General features: G+C 36.8%; 1 protein-coding gene across 1 annotated transcript in view; it reads right to left on the bottom strand.

Moving 5' to 3' along the window:
• The window catches only part of LOC308264450 (bifunctional heparan sulfate N-deacetylase/N-sulfotransferase 4), a gene marked incomplete at both ends in the record, with an annotated part of 325,680 nt that overhangs the window by 7,448 nt on the left and 296,534 nt on the right, over positions 1 to 21,698 (bottom strand). Inside the window, 2 exons of the mRNA XM_080697735.1 lie at positions 239 to 348; positions 1,391 to 1,561. Of these exons, the coding sequence (XP_080553861.1) occupies positions 239 to 348; positions 1,391 to 1,561 (281 nt within the window). The remainder of the gene's footprint in view (positions 1 to 238; positions 349 to 1,390; positions 1,562 to 21,698) is intronic.

The following is a 21,698-nucleotide window of genomic DNA, read 5'->3' as shown; positions in this document are numbered from 1 at the left end:
TTTCAAATAGGGGAATTTATCATAATATAAAATATCTATAATACTTTATAAGATAAAATATTCCTGGCATTCAAAAGGGAGATGCTACATGAGTAATGAAAATATTTCTTTGACTGCTTTTGAGTAGCAAAATGATATGTAAATTCAGTTAGTATTAATGATGCTATATACACACCTACCTGTGATAATTTATGATGGCAAATAATGGAAATGAAATCAAGCATGAGAATAGACTCACGTTAATGCTTCAGAGTAATTATAATGAGGTGTAACTCCCAGAAACTTCTGGACTTCATCCATCACAGTAGCTGGGTCAGATCTCAGCTGTTGTCCATCAATAATTAGCAACTGTAATGTCAAAAATAGTCAGTTCATGAAGAATAGGACTAAATAGACAATTGGGTGCCTTCCATGAGGTGAGATGGCACTAGTGAATTAAGTCACTTGTAACAGGAAGAAAACATGCACTACTTATAGCACATTTTAATATTAACAATTCTTATATTCTTAGGCAATTTTTTGTGAGTTATTAAGTTATAGCCATTAACTTACTTTATCCTAAATCAGAAATAAATATAGCACTGCCTTGATTTAGTGCTTCAATAGAATAGGATTTTCATCAGCATGGAATCAGGTTAACTATCAGCTCCCCAAATTCCTAAAGTGAAAGGCTGAGAAATAGTGGCTGTCTAGATCAAAACAAAAACAAAAACAAACAACAAACAAAAAACCCTCTATTCTTACAAGTGATTACAAGGGCAGAATAAATTGTTTGTTATTGACTTATGATCTTGCTTCATTGCCCTAAAATATCAGATTTACTTGAGGAATGTTTAATAACCATGACACTTTTTAATGTCTAGAATCCATTTGCTGAGGCTTCAATTGTGATCTGAGCTGGAGTGAAGACTATAAGAGATATGGGTGCTTTCTTCAAATCCTGACTTCTGGTTCTATTATGTATTCCTGGATATCTTACAGAAACCCATGGTGGCCATCTAGTACATGAGTTCTTCTGTCCTTAACAAAAGTCCACAGGATAGGCAGGGAGAATATGCACATGCAGTTCTACATTGTTATGAACTGGCTGCTCTGATAGTGGTTGAGAATTGTTGCCTGTGAACCATATGAAATACTTTTTGGGAGAACTTATTCTGAGACCAGGTACTATTCAAAAGAGGATCTCAGGAATGTGTTTCAGAGCCATTGAACAATATTTCAATAGTATTGGTAAAATTAAAAATGTAAAAAAAAAAACGTATTTCTTCCTCACATCACTATTTTGTAAGAATACATTACTCTCTGTGGCAGTGTTCATTCACATTTTCTATTTGTCCGTGCAGCATAATAATGAGATGATAAATAGAGGAAATTAGTTTTAGGACATTACCTGGGAAGTAGGGAAGTAAGTGAGCCATCTTTCTATGTGGACTGCATACCATCCAGGCACCAGGCATCTCCTCTGCAAAGTTTTTAAGTCAGATGGTGCCCAATTTCCTGTTGTAATAACTTCATAGAAATTAAACCTCAGGGCAGCTGGATCTTCATGTGATCGTTGGTGCTTCAAAAAAAGTCAGTTGTAAAGTTAATTTTTATGAAAATATGTGTGTGTGATGTGTTTGTTTTCTCATAAAATGATAAATGTTACATAATTTTAGAATAAAAATTTGGTAAAAAGTGCATAAGTTGAAACAGACATTGGCACATTGCTTAAATTTCCAGTCTTTACTGCATACTCGTGATAATGCAGACAAGCTTGTGGTTATCTTCATTTCTAAAATGTTTGGTTGCAAAGCTGAGAAAGAATTTTCTTTAGGTTTGATTTGAAGTGAAAAAGAAAAAATGTCAGATACCAGGCAAATTGAGCCTGATGGAAACAAAGTTAGATGGGCAAGAGCGGGCTTGCATATGAGGTGGCCCACTGTTTCATTACAGCTGCTTTTGCAGGTGCTGACATTTCCCTGGCTTCTCTGTATGGCTTCTCTGTATGGTAGAGAATGCAGGCGCCTCCCTAAGGCTTGAGTAGGTCACATAGTCATGGTAATGATAACCGAGGCTCCTTTGTTCTCCAATAGGTCTTCAGGGAACACTGCTAATTCCCAAATACTGCTTTGCTCCTACTTTTCAGTACCAAATCCTCTGAGGCTTTCACACCAAACTGTCATTGGTCAAACAGGATAGAACCCAACTCAGTGAGAGGTGAACCTAACAGTCAATATAATTTCACAAAAATGTCTTATGCATCTTTCTAGAACAAAGAACAGAAATAGATTCTGAAGATAAAATGACATAAATATGACATAGCTATAGTATAGGAGATAAAAGAGTGACAGGTTGTAATGAGGTTATAGATTTGACTAGAGGTTTAAGTGACTTGCTGTGACAGCCAGGACAATGGAAGATTAATTCTGACTGACAGATGAAGGGACTTTTTTCAATGGCGGAAGCTTTTAAACTAAAATGTAATGAGAAAGATTATTTTCCTTTTTGAAGTACTGGAGACTGAACAAAGGGGCATTCTACCTCCAAGCTATACCCCAAACCTGATTCTACCAGAAAATATAGCAAGATCCTGTTTTGAAACAGGATCTTGCTAAGTTGTGGAGGTCTCACTAAGTACCTGAGGCTGGCTGGGAACTTGTGATCCTCCTGTCTCAGTCTCCCAAGTATGGGGATTACAAGCATGTACCACCAAGCCCTGCTGAGAAATTAGGTTTCTGATTATCAAAATCAACCAAACAACCGACCAACTAACCAACATGGAAACAAAGAGGATTTTCATCTTATGAGTAAGTTTGAGCCAAGGTGGAGTGGGTGTGTAGGGAATGGACATATACTGGGACTTGATATGACTGTGTAATAGCACAACTTTTGTGTGAGTAATGGGAATTATGTTTGTGTTAGAAATAAACCAACTAGAAAAGTATCCATGATTTAAGAAGTGAATGGTTTAAAGAGTAATTAGTAAGTGGCACATCTGTGGGACTAATAAAATCTGTCTTATTATTGTACATATTTTTGACCTTACTACATTATATATTATATTATGCTGAGTAAGTAGATTACATAATTTATTTAAAGTATCTAAAATTGTAATATTAATGCAGCAAAACAATCCTAAAATTTCTATTATACACAGTGGTAATATGGAAGAATACTCAATCTGTTCTACATTGGCATTCACCTGTTTAGCACTAACTTTTCTATATATTTTTGCAACTAAGAATTGTAGTAAAAATATGACCTGGAAGTTTCAAAGGGACATATTTTATGGAAAAAATAGCACTTATTTCCTCTGTGAGGTCCATTATAAAAATATGGGGTAGAAATTACAGTGGCAGTTGACGTTTGTAGGAGTTTTTGAATTATACCTACTGAGCTTTGGATTTATGGTATTTACTGAATAGACAGGACTAGCTAAGTAATAGGCTATATTATTTTGAGAAGTGGAGCACTTTGGGGCCCTACTTTTAGCAGTATGCCAATAAAAAGTATTATAAAAAATAATTCCTTTCAAACCTGTATGTTCAAAGAATTTATTTGAAAAAGCAGGCACAGAGGATCACCCATATTATATAGATTCTATTTTACTAAAATGTTTTAATCTGTGAAAAAATATTCATTTTAATCTGCTCTAGGGAGTGGCTATACTTTCTGGTAGAAAAAGCTGCAACATTTTCTCCAAATATTTGCACTCAAAACTTTTAATTATGTATTAATACCTAATGCCTTTGCCAGGATTTAAAAATAAATTTATCTTGCTTTGGAATATGCATTTTTGTTAACTAAAAAAGATATATTTTTGTATCTTGTCAAAAATACTGGGTCATGAATTCTGATGGCAACTTATGAGTCTTGCTCAGTACTATGTCTTTATTGAAAAAAATTTTGAAAAGTCAAGAAAAAGAATGAAGAAAAATGTTTAAAAATGACATACTATTAAACTTCCATTTAGTTTTTGTTATTTTGCTATTAATTTCTAGACATATTAGGCATGTACATACACAAAATATACTCACATAGTTGAGATTCTGGTTTATGTTCACTGTTATTACCATAATTCAATATCAGTGATTTCAATCAGGCCACCATTGCTAAAAGCAATTTTAGGTCTCTCTGGTCAACTTTATTCCACTCATGCACACAATTTCATATCTTCTTTTTTTCTTTCAGAAATGGTAGCTCCCCAAACTACTGCCCTCCTTTTCACAGATTAACTCATTCTGAACATCACAGACTGTCATAGTAACTTCCATTTCTCTATTTCAGGCCTTGGAATTTATTAGCATGAATATCATTCTCTCCTACAGCCTTCAAGTTTCAACCCAGGTTATTTTAGACAGAGGCTGGTTAATAAAGTCCAGTGGCATATCAAAGTCAGTCACTGAGCCAAACTTGAGAAGGAGGGAGGGGGGCATGGATGCTTCTGTCACCCTGCACCTCATAATGATGTATAATTACAATGCATCAATTTTAAAAAGTTATGTAGAAAATAGAATTCAGTGAGTCTATGAATGTGTATCAGTAAAAAGGCTTCTTTATTTTCAGTAACCTCTAAGTGGAATTTGGCATTTTCTTTAATTTTGAGTGTAGACAATTGCCAGAGTACTTATTATGTCTGCGCTCTTACCACCAACAAAAATCAGTTATTTTTATATCACATTGCAGCTGTTTCAGATATATCAAAATGTTCATGTTCACCACCACTTCAAACTGTTAATAGTTTAAAACTCACCATTAGAATATATCAATGGTTCCATAAAAATTGCTAGCTTAAAAAGTATTTTAATAATTGTTTGAGTATAGTAGTTTTTTTTGCAATTCTATGTATTTAATTTTCTGTTTTTAACTTTTTTTTATTTATGAAACTATTCATTGTAGCCATTTTTCCTAGTTCTTCACATAGATGACTACCCATTTTCTTCCCTAGGATTTTAGCTTCTCCTTTTCTTTGTAAACTTTCCATCCTAATTCAAATCACCACTACCATAGAACATGTTTTCCTGATCCCATTTCTTGTCCTATATAATAAGCCCTATCTTGTTTTTCCCTTTCAACATCACACTTCCTTAGTGTTTTACAGAGGATGCCACTATTCTTTCATTCCCACTAACCAATTCCTGAACTGAATATGGCTTTTCTCTTTTCACTCTGTTGCTAAAGGCTTCACTTCCCTTCATATCTTTCAACTCAATGGAAATAAACCAGGACTTGTTTTTACCTAATTGTCTGCTTCCTTGGGAGCTCTTGTCACTGTCTTTACCACCTCTATTTGGCAGCACTGCCTCCTCTTGGATTCAGTGTCACTGCATTCCTGGATTTCTTCTTCTGCTGTGACTGTATTTCTGCATCTCTCTTGCTGCCTTATTGTACTCTGTGCTTCCCATCTCTAAATTTCCTTGGATAATTTTACCATTTTTGTGACCATGATTTGCAAATTTGCCTCTGATTTTCAAATTTCTGTCTCCAGCTCAGACTTCTCAGAGTTCCAACTAATTGTTTGTTTTTTCATGAGGACAGGGATCCACATGTCACAAACATCCTGTGCATTTCTTCAGCTTTCCTCCTCCCACCCTACCAACAGACTTCCTGGATCCTGGATTCCCATGTTCTTTGCATGGTAATGCCTGGCCATTATCCAGTTACCTAGACTAGAAGGAGACCTTATTCCTCCTCGATTCATTCTTAGCAAGTTTCATTGATTTGGAGTTGCAAAAATCTATTAATAACTTATCCTTCATTCAGTTTCTACTTACTAACTTTAGCCTACCTGTATTTCTCAGCAAGACTCCTGAAATATCCTCTGTTTTGAATTATCTGAATGGTCATATGTCTCACTTCAACCCATTCTTCAAATGGCTGTTAATATAACATTTTCTAAAAGGCTTTCAATTTCTCAAAAAATGGTAGCCTCCTGGCTCTGGTGTTCCTCTCAGCCTCCTCTCTTTTGGGGCACCTCTTAGGGTCTTCTTGGTAGCTACAATTAAATGTCTTTTAGCTATTTAAATATATTATGGTTCTTTATATCCAGAGCACTTTACATATATTATTCTTTCTTATTCATCTTTTTCTTTGCCTTCACACAGTTAATAGCTACGCATCCTTGAATTTTTATGTGAATTTTTATTGAAAATAAATGGTATACATTTAAACTATACTTGGTGCCCTCTCCCCCCACCCACATTTTCCCTTCCTCCCCTCCCACCAATGATTGTCCAGGGTAACCATGCCTTATTCATACTTTTACACATATTCGGATGTAGACCCTCATTAATCAAGTTCAGCCTTCCTCCTCTCCTATCTTTTAATTCAAACTTTGCTGAGATTTCCCGTCCATTATCTGGAGTCCCTCTGGTATCCCCTGTTCCCTAGTTTGGGCATATTAGAGGAAACATATCCCTTCTCCTTCTGTGATTGGCTGCTCTCACTTAACATAATGCTCTCCAGAACTTTCCATCTTCTTGCAAATGACATGGTTTTGTTCTTCTTTATAGCTGAATAGAATTCCATTGTGTGTGTTTCCCATAACTTTGCAATCCATTCATCAGTTGTTGGAGACCTGGGTTAGTTCCATATTTTGGCTATTATGAATTGTGCTGCTATGAACATAGGTATGTACATGTTGCTGTAGTTCTCTGATTTCAACACCTTTGGAAAAAACCCAGGACTGGTAGAGCTGGATCATATGGTGGATCTATTCCCAGTTTTTTTAGTAATCCCCACACAGATCTCCATAGTGGTTGAAGCAGCTTGCACTCTCACCAACAGTGCAAAAGAGTTCCTCTTTCCCCATGCCCTTGCCAGCATTTGTTGTTATTTGATTTATTTTTGCTTGCTACTCTGATTGGGGTTAGATGGAATCTCAGTGTAGTTTTGATTTGCATATCCTTGATGGCTAATGATGTAGAATATCTTTTCATGTATCTATTGTCCATTTGTATCTCTTCTTTTGTAAAGTGTCTATTCAGTTCAATCGCTCATTTCTTCACTGGGTTGTTTGCTTTGCTATTGTAGAGTCTTTTGGGCTCTTTGTATATTCTGGATATTAGCCCCCTATCAGAGTGGTGGCTGGTAAAAATCTTCTCCCATTCTATAGGCTTTCTCTTTAGGTTGTTGATGGTTTCCTTTGATGAGAAGAAACTTTTTAGTTTGATGCTATCCCACTTGTTAATTCTTGCTTTAATTTCCTGAGCTTTGGAGTTTTTGTTGAGAAAGTTACTGCCTGTGCCAATATGTTGTAGTGTTGAGCCTATGCTCTCCTCTAATAACTTCACAGTCTTTGGTCTAATTTCTAAGTCTTTGATCCATCTTGAGTTGATTCCTGTGCTTGGTGAGAGATAAGGATGTAGTTCCATCTTTCTACAAATGGATAGCCAGTTCTCTCACCACCATTTGTTAAAAAGGCTGTCTTTTCTCCAGTGTATGAGTTTGGCCCCTTTGTCAAAGATTAATTGACTAAAGGTGTGTGGATTTGTTTCTGTATCTTCTATTCTAATCTACTGGTCAGTATACCTGTTATTGTGCCAGTACCATGATGTTTTTACTACTATTGCTCTATAGTATAATTTGAAGTCTGGGATTGTGGTGCCACCTGCATGGTTCTTATGGCTGAAAATTGCTTTGGCTATTCTGGGTCTTTTCTTTCTCCATATAAAGTTCATGATTGATTTTTCGAGGTGTATGAAGAATATTGCTGGTATTTTAATGGGAATTGCATTGAATCTATAGATTACTTTTGGCAGAATGGCCATTTTTTAAATATTATTCTGCCTATCCGTGAGCACGGGAGATCTTTCCATCTTCCAAGGTCTTCTCCAATTTCTTTCTTCAATGTTTTTTAGTTTTTGTTGTAGAGGTCTTTTACATCTTGGGTTAGGTTTATTCCTAGGTATTTTATTGGTTTTGCAGTTATAGTGAATGGAATTTTGTTTATTTCTTTCATTGTGGATTCATTGTTGGCGTAAAGAAAAGCCACTGATTTCTTTAGGTTGATTTTGTATCCTGCAACTTTCTCTTATTATTCTCTTGATATGGTTTTGAATGCATATGGCTAGTATTTTGTTTACAATTTTTACATCTATGTTCATTAATGATATTGGTCTGTAGTTTTCCTTTCTTGAGGTATCTTTATTTGTTTTGGGGATTAATGTGATACTACTGGCCTCATAGAAGGAATTTGGGGGAGTTCCATCTCTTTCAATTTCCTGGAACAAGTTCTGAAGTATTGGTATTAGTTGTTCACTGAAGGTTTTGTAGAATTCAGCTGGAAACCCATCTGGGCCTGGGTTTTTCTTTGGTGGGAGAATTTTTATTGCCATTTCTATTTCTTTGGTTGCTATTGGTTGGTTTAGGCTTGCTACGTCCTCTTGGTTGTGTTTAGGTAGTTTAACTATGCTTAGAATCTATCCATTTATTCCATGTTTTCTAGTCTCTTGGAGTATACGTTTTTAAAGTAGTTTCTGATAATCTTTTGAATTTCTTCACTATCTATGGTGATGTCTCCTTTTTCATTTCTAATTTTAATAATTTGAGTTGATTCTCTTTTTCTTTTCATTAGGGGCCAGGGGTTTATCAATTCTATTAATTTTTTCAAAGAACCAGCTTTTTGATTCTTTGAATTTTTTATTGTTCTCTATTATATTTATTTCTGCTCTAATTTAATGATTTCTTGCCTTCTGCTGGCTTTTGGAACAGACTGTTGCAGTCTTTCTAGGTCCTTGAGTTGTGTCATTAGGTCCTTTACTTGGTGATTCTCTGTCCTTCTTATGTGGGCACTCAATGCTATAAACTTTTCTCTTAATACTGCCTTCACGTGTCCCGTAGATTTTGGTAAGTTGTGTCTCTGTTTTCATTTGTTTCCATAAATTTCTTCATTTCTTCCCTAATCTCTGCTCTTACCCATTTATATTCAATAGTGTATCATTAAATATCCATGTATTTGAATAATTTATTTTGAGTTTCCTGTTGTTGATTTCTACTTTTATTCCGTTGTGGTCTGAAAAGATGCAAGGAATTATATTACATCTTTTGAATTTGCTGGCACTTTCTTTGTGTCCCAGGATGTGATCTATTTTGGAGAAGGTTCCATGGGCTGCTGTGAAGAGTGTGTATTCTGTAGTTCCTGGCTGAAATATTCTGTAAATGTCTATTAGGTCCATTTAGTTTATAGTTTTTTTTTTAGTTCTAAAGAGTGTTTACTCATCTTTTGCCTTGAAGATTGATCCAGTGGTGTGAGAGGCATATTAAAGTCTCCCAGAATTATTGTATTTGGGTCTATTTGAGATCTGATGTCCTGAACCCTTCATTTGTTTTACAAATGTGGTTGCATCCACATTTGGGGCATAAATGTGTACTATCATTATATCTTCTTGGTGTATTGTTCCTTTTAATAAAAGGAAATGCCCTGACTTGTCTCTTCTGATGTGTTTTAGTTTAAAGTCTGTTTTGTTGGATATCAGGGTTGCTACCCCTGCTCTCTTTTGGTCTCCAATAGCATGGTATATCTTTTTCCATCCTTTTACTTTCAGTATGAATATCTTTGTCTGTAAGGTGAGTTTCTTGCAGACAGCATATATTTGGATTATGGTTTTTAATCCACATTACCAGTCTATGTCTTGATTGGTGAGTTAAGTCCTTTGATGTTAAGAGATATTATTGAAATATGATTTTGTTTCCTGTCATTTTGTATTATGTCTTCTATTTTGTAGTTTGGTCTTTCTTTTTTACTTAAATGGCCCACTTATTAATTTCCTCTCTTCTCTGGTTCTGAAGTCTGCTTCTTTTTTCTTCCTTATGGTTTATTTCTTTAAGAATTTTCTCTAGTGTTGGCTTGAATTCATGAATTTTTTGAGATTCTGTTTATCTTGAAACACTTTTGTTTCTCTGTCAATTATGAATAGTAGTTTTGCTGGATATAGTAGTTTTGGTTGGGATTTATTTTCTTCCAGGGTATGAATCATGTTGTACCAGTCTCTCTTAGCATTCATGACCTGGGTTGTATAGTCTGGGGTGATTCTTACTGTTTTGCCTCTATATGTCACCTATCCTTTTGTTTTCACTGCTTTTAAGATTCCTTCCTTGGCCACTATGTTGGTCATTTTGACTATTATGTGGTGTGTGGAGGTCCTTCTTTGATCTTGTCTTAATGGTGTTCTGTATGTCTCCTGGACATGAAGGTGCAAGTCTCTTTCCATGTTTGGATAATTCTCTGAAATTATTTCTCTGAAGAGATTACAGATGCCCTTGGTCTGTATCTCTATCCCTTCTTCAATGCCTATTATTTGTAAGTTAGGACACTCCATATTGTCCCATATTTGCTGGATTGTTATGTTTTGTTGATGTAATGATTTCTGTATAGTGCTGACTGTCCTTTTGGTTTAGGATGTACTGTCTTCTAACAGTGATATTTTATTTTCCATTTCATCTAATCTTCCAGAATTTCTTTCTATTGCTGTCTTCATTTTGTTTATTGACTCTTTCATTTCATTCCAGACCTCTTTTTTATTCTTTCTTAGTGTTTCTAATTCATCTTTTGTCTCCTCTAGATTTGTTTTAAATCCTTTCATCATATTGTAGATCAAGATTCGGAACTTCCCTTCTTGCATTTCTTGTAGGTAGTATTCGTGACTTCTGTCATTTCTCCAGTATTCTTGGTTCTCAGATCTTCAACATTCTCAGGCCTGTTTTTCTGATGTTTTCTCATTGTTTGTGGTTATTATGTTTAGTCCCATCTTAGTAGTAGGGATTTAGAAGAGTCAACAGGTAAGCAGTACTTTTTTGAGTGGTGAGGATTGGGTGATGGTGGAGTAGTTAGGGTGATGGGTGCAGGAGTCGGGTAAGGTAGAGGATATAATTAGGTTGTGGAAGAATTTAAGTATAATAGGGTTGGATCAGGTTGAGAATGGTAGAAGGTTAGATAGTAGGACTCTTGTATTTATTAGAATATTTAAGTATGGAGATGAGAGAAACTTTGTGTGTTAAAGAAAGAGATACAGTGATGGGACAAGGGGAAAGATTTGAAGGAAGCTAGTTGAGAGTCTAAATTGTAGACTTTTGTAGAGGGAGTGGGGGGAAGGAACACACACAAATGGATAAAGTAACAAAATAAGGTAGAAAGACTATTATACATCAGTTATAAACAGCAGCATCGACAAAACAAAAATGGACCACCAGGAGAAAACAAAAAGGGTTAAGAGAATAAACAGGATAAACATAAGGTAAAATAAAACAAACAGCCATGTGATATGACATAAAAGATCCAAACAAGAAAACCAAATAAAGGTAAAAATAGAAGAAATAAAGAGAATAACAGCCTCCCTCCAAAAACCTGAAAACCAAAAAAAAAAAGACCCAGAAACCAAAAAAAAAAAAAAAAAACCAGAATAAAACAAACAAACAAAAAGAATAAAAAAAAGAGTAGAAAAGGAAACAGTCCTACTATTTTACTAATATACAGTGTATGTGCCAATGTCTTGTATTTGCTTGGAGCAACCTCTTGTGGCCCTGTGTAAGCATCATGCCTTAAGCGCCCTTGCTTTGTCAATGATTTTGAAGGTGCTCCCCTGTGCGTATACTGACACCCTCAGTTGTTGCCGCATCTAGTGGCACTCACTGCGTGCCCACTGGCTCCTGTGGCTCATCTGAGCTCATGCTGTTACCTGGCAGCTCAATCAGGGGCTCTGAAGGGCTGGCAGCTCTTCCATATCTGATTCTCTGGGGATATGCCAGGTCCGGGTTGGGGACTTTGCAGGTCTCCCAGTGTCTCTGTGGGTGCCTCCTCTGGTGCACCAGTGGTGCCGCTCAGGTGCTCGGGTGAACTCGAAGCTTAAGATGTTAGAGCTCTATGGTCACTTTCAGACTCTTAGTTCTTGGGGCTGCCAGGATTGCAGTTCCCCAAAATCCTTTTTGGGTCAGCAGCTTGATATGGCACCTTTTGTGTGTGTTGTGGTGACTCTTGCAGGTCAAAGTTACTGGATTTCTTTAGTGGTAGTCCCGGAGTCTGTTTTGGGTTGTAAGCTGGCCTGGGCTGTGCTCTCTTATGGCCGGGCCTTGGGTCACCCGGGTGGGACCATGCAGGCTCGGGTTTAGGCTGAGGCTGTGCTGGGACCAGAGGCAGCAGGCTGGGCCCTTGCTCTGGCTGGGGTTGGGCTAGGGCTGGGCTGGGGCCCTGGCTGGGGCTGTGCTGGGTCCAGAGGCGGCAGCGGCTGGGGTGGTGCTGGGGTTGGGGTGGCACTGGGCTGAGGCTGGAGGTGGCAGTAGCTGGGGTGGCACCGGGTGGAGCGGAGCCAGAGCCTTCTCGGGCCTGTGCAGCTTACCGGTGGCAGGCAACCTGGCGTGGTGGTGGCTTGGTTCCCTTGCACCCCGGGTCCTCAAAAGACTTTTCTTCTTTTTTTTTTTTTTTAATTGGTGCACTGTATTCATACATCATAGTGGGATACATACTTTTGTAGACATACATGCACACATTGCCCAGTCAGCCCCCACCCGATCCCCACCCCATTCTCTCCCTATCCCTCCCTCCCATGCTTGACTTAGTGATTGACATCTAGTATTATAGCAATTTATCAAAAATTTAAAATGATAATCTCGCATAACAGTTTTATTTGTCTGATACCAAGCTTTTGATGACTTAAAGATAACATTTCAATATTTCTTTTTACTTTCTTTCTTACCAGAGAATATTTTTTTTTCTATTTTTTAGGTGAAACTATCATATATTTATATATTTATTTTTCAGAAAAAAAACTCTATCCTAATATGGAATATGGACTCTAGATACCCAAAATGATCTTGAAAAGGAAAAAAGCTAGAAGATATATATTTTCTGATTTCAAACCATATAAAGCTACAATAATTGAAACAGTGTAGTACTATTCTAAAGAAAGATATATAAACCATTGGAGTTAAATAAAAGCCTAGAGCTAAATTCTTCCCTATATTGTCAAGTTATTTTTGACAAGGTTTCCACGAACATTTGGTGGTGGAAATATTAATCTTTTAACGAAATATTGTTGAAAAATAATAATTACATGGAAAAGAATAAAATTGGACCCTTACCTAATCCCATATACAAATATTAACTCAAAATAGATAAAAGACCTAAATATAAATCTTAAGACTATAAACTTTTAGGAGAAAATCTGGGTCATAAAACCTCACAACATTGAAATTGGTAGTGATTTCTTGGTTATGATTTCAATGGCACAGGCAACAGAAGAGTATACAAACTCCCTAAAAAAAAAAAAAATATTGTATATCCAAAGACAATGTAAACAGAGTTAACCGTTACTAATAGAATGGGATAAAATATTTCCAAATGCTATATCTGAAGGTATATTAATATTCCAACTAGAAATCCTAAAAATTAACAACAATAAAGGCAAACAATACAATTTAGAGATAGGTAAAAGACTAACATAAATAATGAATCTCCACAGATAACCAATCTTAGTTGTCTGTTGGATGGAAAATCTTGTTTCTTTAGTTCTGGAGTGTGTTACCTATTTCTTTTTGCAGTTAATCTCTTTGAGTATTTTCTCTAGTGCTGGTTTTGAAGACATAAATTCCTTCAGTTTCTGTTTGTCATGGAAGCTTCTTATTTCTCCATCTAATTTGATAGAAAGTTTTGCTGGGTAGGAAATTTTTGGCTGGAAGTTGTTTTCTTTCAGAACTGGGAATATGTTACTCCAAGCCCTTCTGGCTCTCATAACTAGGTTTGGGAAGTCTGGAGTGATTCTAATTGGTTTGCCTCTGAATGTCACTTGGCCCTTTGCTTTTGTTGCCTTTAAGATTCTCTGCTTGGCTTCCACATTGGTCATTTTGACAATTATGTGGCGTGGGGATCCTCTTCTCCGATCCCATCTAAAGGGAGTTCTATAAGTTTCCTGGACCTGCGTATCGACCTCTTGCTCTATGTCTGGAAAATTTTCTGCTATTACTTCCTTGAAGAGATTGTTGATCCCTTTGGTTTCACTTTCTTTTCCCTCCTCTATTCCAATTATTCTTAGGTTAGCTCTCTTAAAATGGGCCCATATTTCTTCAATATCAGATTCCTGCTGTCGGATATTTTTTTCTAGATTAGAAACTATGCGTTCATTTTTGGAATGATCATCTTCTAAGAGTGAGATTCTGTTCTCCATGTGTTCTAATCGGTTGTTTGTGCTTTGAATTGAGGCCTTTACTTCATTAATTGCATCCTTTATCTCTTTTTGGCTCTCTCTGAGTTCTTTTCGAAGCACCTCTATTATTTCTACAGTTATTTTCCTGATTTGATCTTTTAGAAATCTCTGATTTTCTGTTTTATCGGGTTCTGATGTTGTGGGGTTGTGAGCATTCATTGCTCCAGTATTATTCCTTTTTCCCATGATTTCGGAAGTTTGTGCCTTCTCTGGGTTCTTCCCTTGGGTCACTATGACTTCACTTAAGGTGCTCTGGTTCTCGAGTCTGTAGTATCTCAGACCCCACTACTCCTTTACTGGGTTGTATCACAGAGTCTCCGACCCAGAGAGTCGATAGAGGCTGCTTTAGACTGTGTGGGGTGCCAGGTTGCACGTTCTCCTATGGTGTGATATCTCTGCTACCGTCCCTTTCCCACTGGGTCAAGTCCCAGTGAGTACAGTACTGGGATTTCTCCGCTGTGGCCCGCAATTTGACTCACTGTTCTTGAGTACGCAGATGTAGCTGTACTGAATTTGGTGTATTCGGTGTTGCTGCTGCCGGTGGCAATATGGCGCCGCTGCTACGCCCTCGGCTGTGGGGCTGGCGTTTTTTTTTTCTTGGTTTTGATTTCCACTCTGAATCCCTGTAGCGTGTGCTGAGCTCAGCCACTGGGAGCTTTAGATGCCCTGTGCGCCGAGAAATCCCGCCTGCCTGTTCCGCAGCGGCTCCCCTCGGCTTGCTGTGGCTGTCCCATGAATTCGCTGGTGCCGCCGGCAGTATGGCACTGCTGCCGTGTCCTCGGGCGTGAGGCCATGTCCTCGGGCGTGAGGATCTCCTCTGTGGCTCTGTTCTCAGTCCACTTTCTCACTGGAGCCTGGTGATTTTTTTTTGTTTCTCTGGTGATGGTGTTTTCTGGCTATGAAAGGCGCAGATTTTGTGGTAATGGAGATTTGTTGTTAGCGGGGCTCTTAAGCCCCGCTTTTCTTGGTCGCCATCCTCAAAAGACTTTTCCTCTTGAGTTATGTTGCCACATTGGTGTAAGTCAGGTCCAGAGACTGCAATTTGGGCTGACAGCCCACACTGGCACCAGCGGCCCCGCTGTGGCTGCAGCAGATAAGATGCAAACACCCACCCCCCAACCCCCGCAGTTTAGGGTTTGTTGATGCCTTCCGCCGAGGCTCCTGGATCTGTTTTGGTTTCTGAGATATATTTATTTTGTTGGTTAAGACACTGCTTTTTTGGTAGTTGAACTTTATTTATTTCAACTACTGAGAAGTGCTGTGTCCCACAGTCACCATTTTGAATCTCTCATCCTTGAATTTTAACTTGTTTATTACTCTAGAAAATGCTCTCAGATTGCCATTACATACTTCATCACAGCATATTCACAATGTCTAATTATATATCTTTGTAATTAATATGTATCCACACATTAGAATAAACACAATGCTTTAATTATAATTTTACTAATTAGAGCAGTAATTAAATTTTTTAACAATTTTTTTATTGGACATAAATAGTATACATTTAAACTATATTTGGTGCCCTCTCCTCTCCGCCCCCATTTTCCCTTCCCCCCTTCCACCAATGGTTGTCTGGGTTAACCATGTCTTATTCATAATTTTACACATGTTCAGATGTAGACCCTCATTAATCAAGATCAGCCTTCCTCCTCTCCTATCTTTCCATTCAAAGTTTGCTGGTATTTCCCCTCCATTATCTGGAGTCCCACTGGTATCCTTTGTGTTTCCTAGATTGGGCATATTAGAGGAAACATATGTACCTTTTCCTTCTGTGCTTGGCTGATCTCACTTAACATAATGTTCTCCAGGGCTTTCCATCTTCTTGCAAATGATATAATTTTGTTCTTTTTTATGGCTGAATAGAATTCCATTGTGTGTATTTCCCACAGTTTTGCTATCCTTTCATCTGTTGATGGTGGTCTGGGTTGGTTCCATATTTTGGCTATTACAAATTGTGCTGCTATGAACATAGGTATGCATATGTTGCTGTATTTCTCTGAATTCAACCCCTTTGGAAAGATACCCAGGAGTGGTAGAGCTGGATCATATGGTGGATCTATTCCAAGTTTTCTTAGGAATCTCCACACAGATCTCCATAGTGGTTGAACTAGTTTGCATTCCCACCCACAGTGTAAAAGAGTTCCTCTTTCCCCACATCCTCGCCAGCATTTGTTGTTGTTTGATTTCTTTATGCTTGCCACTCTGACTGGGGTTAGATGGAATCTCAGTGTAGTTTTGATTTGCATCTCCCTGATGGCCAGTGATGAAGAACATCTTTTAATGTATCTATTGGCCCTTTGTATCTCTTCTTTTGTGAAGTGTCTATTTAGTTCATTTGCCCATTTCTTGATTGGGTTGTTTGTTTTGCTAGTGTAGAGTCTTTTGATCTCTTTGTATATTCTGGATATTAGCCCCCTATCAGAATGGTGGTGGTAAAGATCCTTTCCCATTTTGTCGGCTTCCTGTTTAGGTTATTGATAGTTTCCTTTGATGAGAAGAATCTTTTTAGTTTGATGCTATCCCACTTTTTTATTCTTGCTTTAATTTCCTGAGCTTTGAGGTTTTTTTTTGAGAAAGTTACTGTCTGTGCCAATATGTTGTAGTGTTGAACCTATGCTCTCCTCTACTAACTTCACAGTATCAGGTCTAATTTCTAAGTCTTTGATCCATCTTGAGTTGATTCCTGTGTTTGGTGAGATATAGGGGTTTAGATTCATCTTTTTACAAATGGTTAGCCAGTTCTCCCAGCACCACTTGTTGAAAAGGCTGTCTTTTCTCCAGCGTATGTGTTTGGCCCTTTTGTGAAAGATTAATTGACTAAAGATGTGTGGGTTTGTTTCTGTATCTTCTATTCTAATCCACTGGTCAGTATATCTGTTATTGTGCCAGTACCATGCTGTTTTTACTACTATTGCTCTATAGTATAGTTTGAAGTCTGGGATTGTAATGCCTCCTGCATGTTTCTTATTGTTGAGAATTGCTTTGGCTATTCTAGGTCTTTTCTTTCTCCATATGAAGTTCATGATTGATTTTTCTAGGTCTCTGAAGAATGTCACTGGTATTTTAATGGGAATTGCATTGAACCTATAGATCAGTTTTGGCAGAATGGCCATTTTGATGATATTTATTCTGCCTATCCATGAGCACAGGAGATCTTTACATCTTCCAAGGTCTTCTTCAGTTTCTTTCTTTAATGTTTTATAGTGTTTGTTGTAGAGATCTTTTACATCTTGGGTTAGGTTTATTCCTAGGTATTTTATTGGTTTTGATGTTATAGTGAATGGAATTGGTTTTTTTTTTTATTTGTTTGTTTGTTTGTTTGTTTGTTTCTTTCATTGTGGATTCGTTTTTGGCATAAAGAAAAGCCACTGATTTCTTTAGGTTGATTTTGTAACCTGCAACTTTGCTAAATTTGTCAATCAGCTCCAGAAGTCTTTTGGTTGAGTTCTTTGGGTCTTCCAGATTAAGGATCATGTCATCTGTGAATAAGGATAATTTTAATTCCTTTCTTCCTATGTGAATTCCTTTAATTTCCTTCTCTTGTCTGATTGCTGCAGCAAGAGTCTCAAGGACTATATTGAAAAGGAGTGGTGATAGTGGGCATCCTTGTCTTGTTCCCAACTTTAGCGGAAATTCTTGGAGTTTTTCCCCATTCAATATGATGTTGGCTTTGGGTTTACAGTATATTGCCTTAATGATGTTGAAGTACTTTCCTTCTATCCCATTTTTTTTGCAGTGTTTTTAACATAAATGTGTGTTAGATTTTGTCGAATGCTTTTTCAGCATCTATTGCTATGAAGATGTGGTTTTTATTCTTGGTTCTATTTATGTGGTGAATAACATGTATTGATTTGCGTATGTTGAACCAGCCTTGTTTTTCTGGGATGAAACCGAATTGGTCATGATGTATTATTCTCTTGATATAGTTTTGAATGCTTATAGCTAATATTTTGTTTAGAATTTTTGCATCTCTGTTCATTAAGGATATTGGTCTGTAGTTTTCCTTTCTTGAGGTATCTTTATTTGATTTGGGGATTAATGTGATACTGGCCTCATAAAAGGAATTTTGGAGAGTTCCATCTCTTTCAATTTCCCGGAACATGTTATGAAGTTTTGGTACTAGTTGTTCACTGAAAGTTTTGTAGAATTCAGCTGGGAACCCATCTGGGCCTGGGTGGAAGAATTTTTATTGCCGTTTATATTTCTTTGATTGTTATTGGTTGGTTTAGGCTTTCTATGTCCTCTTGGATGAGTGTAGGAAGGTTAACTGTGTTTAGAAATCTACCAATTTCTTCCAGGTTTTCAAGTCTATTGGAGTATAAATTTTTAAAGTAGTTTCTGATAATCTTTTGAATTTCTTCGCTATCTGTGGTGATATCTCCTTTTTCATTTCTAATTTTGATAATTTGAGTTGTTTCTCTTTTTTCTTTGGTTAGGTTGGCCAGGGGTTTATCAATTCTATTAATCTGTTCAAAGAACCAACTTTTTGTTTTATTGATTCTTTGAATTGTTTTTTTTTTGCTCTCTATTTCATTTATTTCTGCTTTAATTTTAATGATTTCTTGCCTTCTGCTGGCTTTGGGAACAGACTGTTGCAGAATTTCTAGGTCCTTGAGTTGTGTTATTAGGTTCTTTACTTGGTGGTTCTCTGTCCTTCTAATGTGGGCACTCAATGCAATAAACTTTCCTCTTAATACTGCCTTCATGGTGTCCCATAGGTTTTGGTAGGTTGTATCTCTGTTTTCATTTGTTTCCATAAATTTCTTTATTTCTTCCCTAATTTCTGTTCTTACCCATTTATATTCAATAGTGTATCATTAAATATCCATGTATTTGAATAATTTATTTTGAGTTTCCTGTTGTTGATTTCTACTTTTATTCCGTTGTGGTCTGAAAAGATGCAAGGATTATATTACATTTTTTGAATTTGCCGGTATTTTCTTTGTGTCCCAGGATGTGATCTATTTTGGAGAAGGTTCCATGGACTGCTGAGAAGAATGTGTACTCTGTAGTTCCTGGTTGAATTACTCTGAAAATGTCTATCAGGTCCATTTGGTTTATGGTTTCCTTTAGTTCTAAAGCGTCTTTACTCATCTTTTGCCTTGAAGATTGATCCAGTGGTGTGAGAGGCATATTAAAGTCTCCCAGAATTATATTATTTGGGTCTACTTGGGATCTTATGTCCAGAAGGGTTTGTTTTACAAATGTGGTTGCACCCACATTTGGGGCATAAATATTTACTATCATTATATCTTCTTGGTGTATTGTTCCTTTTAATAAAAGGAAGTACCCAGATTTGTCTATTTTGATGTATTTTAGTTTAAAGTCTGTTTTGTTGGATATCAGAGTTGCTACCCCTGCTTGTTTTTGGTCACCATTGGCATGGTATATTTTTTCCCATCCTTTCACTTTCAGCCTGTGAATATCTTTGGCTGTGAGGTGAGTTTCTTGCAGACTGCATATATTTGGATTATGTTTCCTAATCCAAATTGCCAGTCTATGTCTTTTAATTGGTGAGTTAAGTCCTTTGACATTAAGAGATATTATTGAAATATGATTTTTGTTTTCTGCCATTTTGTGTTCTGTCTACTCTTGGGTGGTATGATCTTTTTTCTTTACTTAAATGGACCACTTATCAACTTCCTCTCTTCCCTGATTCTGAAGTATGCTTCTTTATTTCTTCCTTATGGTTTCTTTCTTTAAGAATTTTCTCTAGTGTTGGCTTTGAATTCATGAATTTTTTGAGATTCTGTTTATCCTGAAAGATTTTTGTTTCACCATTGATCTTGAATAGTAGTTTTGCTGGATAGATGAGCTTTGGTTGGAAGTTATTTTCCTCCATGGTCTGAATCACGTCATACCAGTCTCTCCTAGCATTCATGACTTGGGTTGTATAGTCTGGGGTGATTCTTATTGTTGTGCCTCTATATGTCACCCTTCCTTTTGCTCTCACTGCTTTTAAGATTCCTTCCTTGGCCTCTATGTTGGTCATTTTGGTTATTATGTGGCATGGAGTGGTTTTTCTTTGGTCCTGTCTCACTGGAGTCCTGTATGCCTCTTGGACATGAAGGTCCAAGTCTCTTTCCAAATTTGGAAAATTCTCTGAGATTATTTCCTTAAAGACATTACAGATGCCCTTGGTCTGTACCTCTGTTCCTTCTTCAATGCCTATTATCCGTAAGTTAGGATGCTTCATATTATCCCATATTTGCTGGATGTTTAGGTTTTGTTGCTGTAGAGATTTCTGTATATTGCTGACTGTGTTTTCGGTTTGGGATGTACTGTCTTCTAATATTGATATTCTGTTTTCCATTTCATCTAATCTTCCAGAATTTCTTTCTATTGCTGTCTTCATTTCACTTATTGTCTCTTTCATTTCATTCCAGACCTCTTTCTGATTCTTTTTTAGTGTTTCTATCTCACCTTTAACCTCCTCTATACTTGTTTTAAATCCTTTCATCATATTGTACATCAAGATTCTGAACTCCCCTTCTTGCATTTCCAGTAGGTCAGTATTCGTGATTTCTGCTGTCTCTTCATAATTTCTGGTTCTCATATTTATAGCATTCTCTGTCCTGTTTTTCTGGTTTCTACCCATCGATCGTGAGTATTATGCTTATTCCAATCTTAATATTAGGAGTTTAGGGGTATCAGCAAGTCAGCAGAGCTTTTCCAGTTGAGGGTGGGTGATGTGGGAGGAGCTGGGGTGATGGGTAAAGAAGTCGGATTAGGTAGAAGGTATGTTTAGGTTGAGAAAGACTTTAGGTATGTTAAGATAATATCTTGTTAAGAATGAGAGAGAGTTAACTAGTAGGATTCTTGTCATTAGTAGAGTAAGTATGGATATATGAAATACTTTGAGTATTAAACAAGGAGGTATATTATGGGGAAAAGTTTTGGGGGAGAAGAGTATGTATGTTAGTGTGGAAAAGTTTGTAAAGAGGGGTGATGGAAGGAGCAGACAAACATAAAAAAAAATCCTCACAAGATACCAAGACTATTATGTAATCCAAGAAAGGAAAAACCAATCAAAGGAGGAGAACGAAAAAAGGAAGGAAAGAGAAAGAAAGAGGAAAAAAGGACAAGAATAAAATAAAAGGAACTAGCAGCTGTGTGAAATCAGAAAATAAGGCAAACTATCAAATATTTATATAAAAAAACCAACAAGTTAAAGAAAAAGAAGGGTGGGTTAAGGAAAAAAAATATAAAACAGCAATAACCATACCCAAAACAAAAGCACTGTAAAAGCAAAACAAAAAAAAAAACCATCCACAATAAAAGTAAAACAAACAGTCCTACTTATTTACGAATATGGGGTCAGGTCCATATAATATTTGCATATTGATTGCTTTGGTAGCTTTCAGAATATAATACAATGTCTCTTAGTTTTCTTTGTACTCTATTTTTATCTTCTTAGGTCACTCTGGGTGTTTGGACACCTTTCTTTCCTTTAACTGCTTTGGGTTTATGTGTCAGGATATCTGGTTTCACTGTTATTAGATTCTGTACAAATCTCAG

Source organism: Muscardinus avellanarius (assembly GCF_963383645.1).
Source record: "Muscardinus avellanarius genome assembly, chromosome: 6".
NCBI classification, from domain to species: Eukaryota; Metazoa; Chordata; class Mammalia; order Rodentia; family Gliridae; genus Muscardinus; species Muscardinus avellanarius.
Note: the sequence above shows the minus strand (reverse complement) of the source record. Positions and strands in the feature narration are given on the sequence as shown.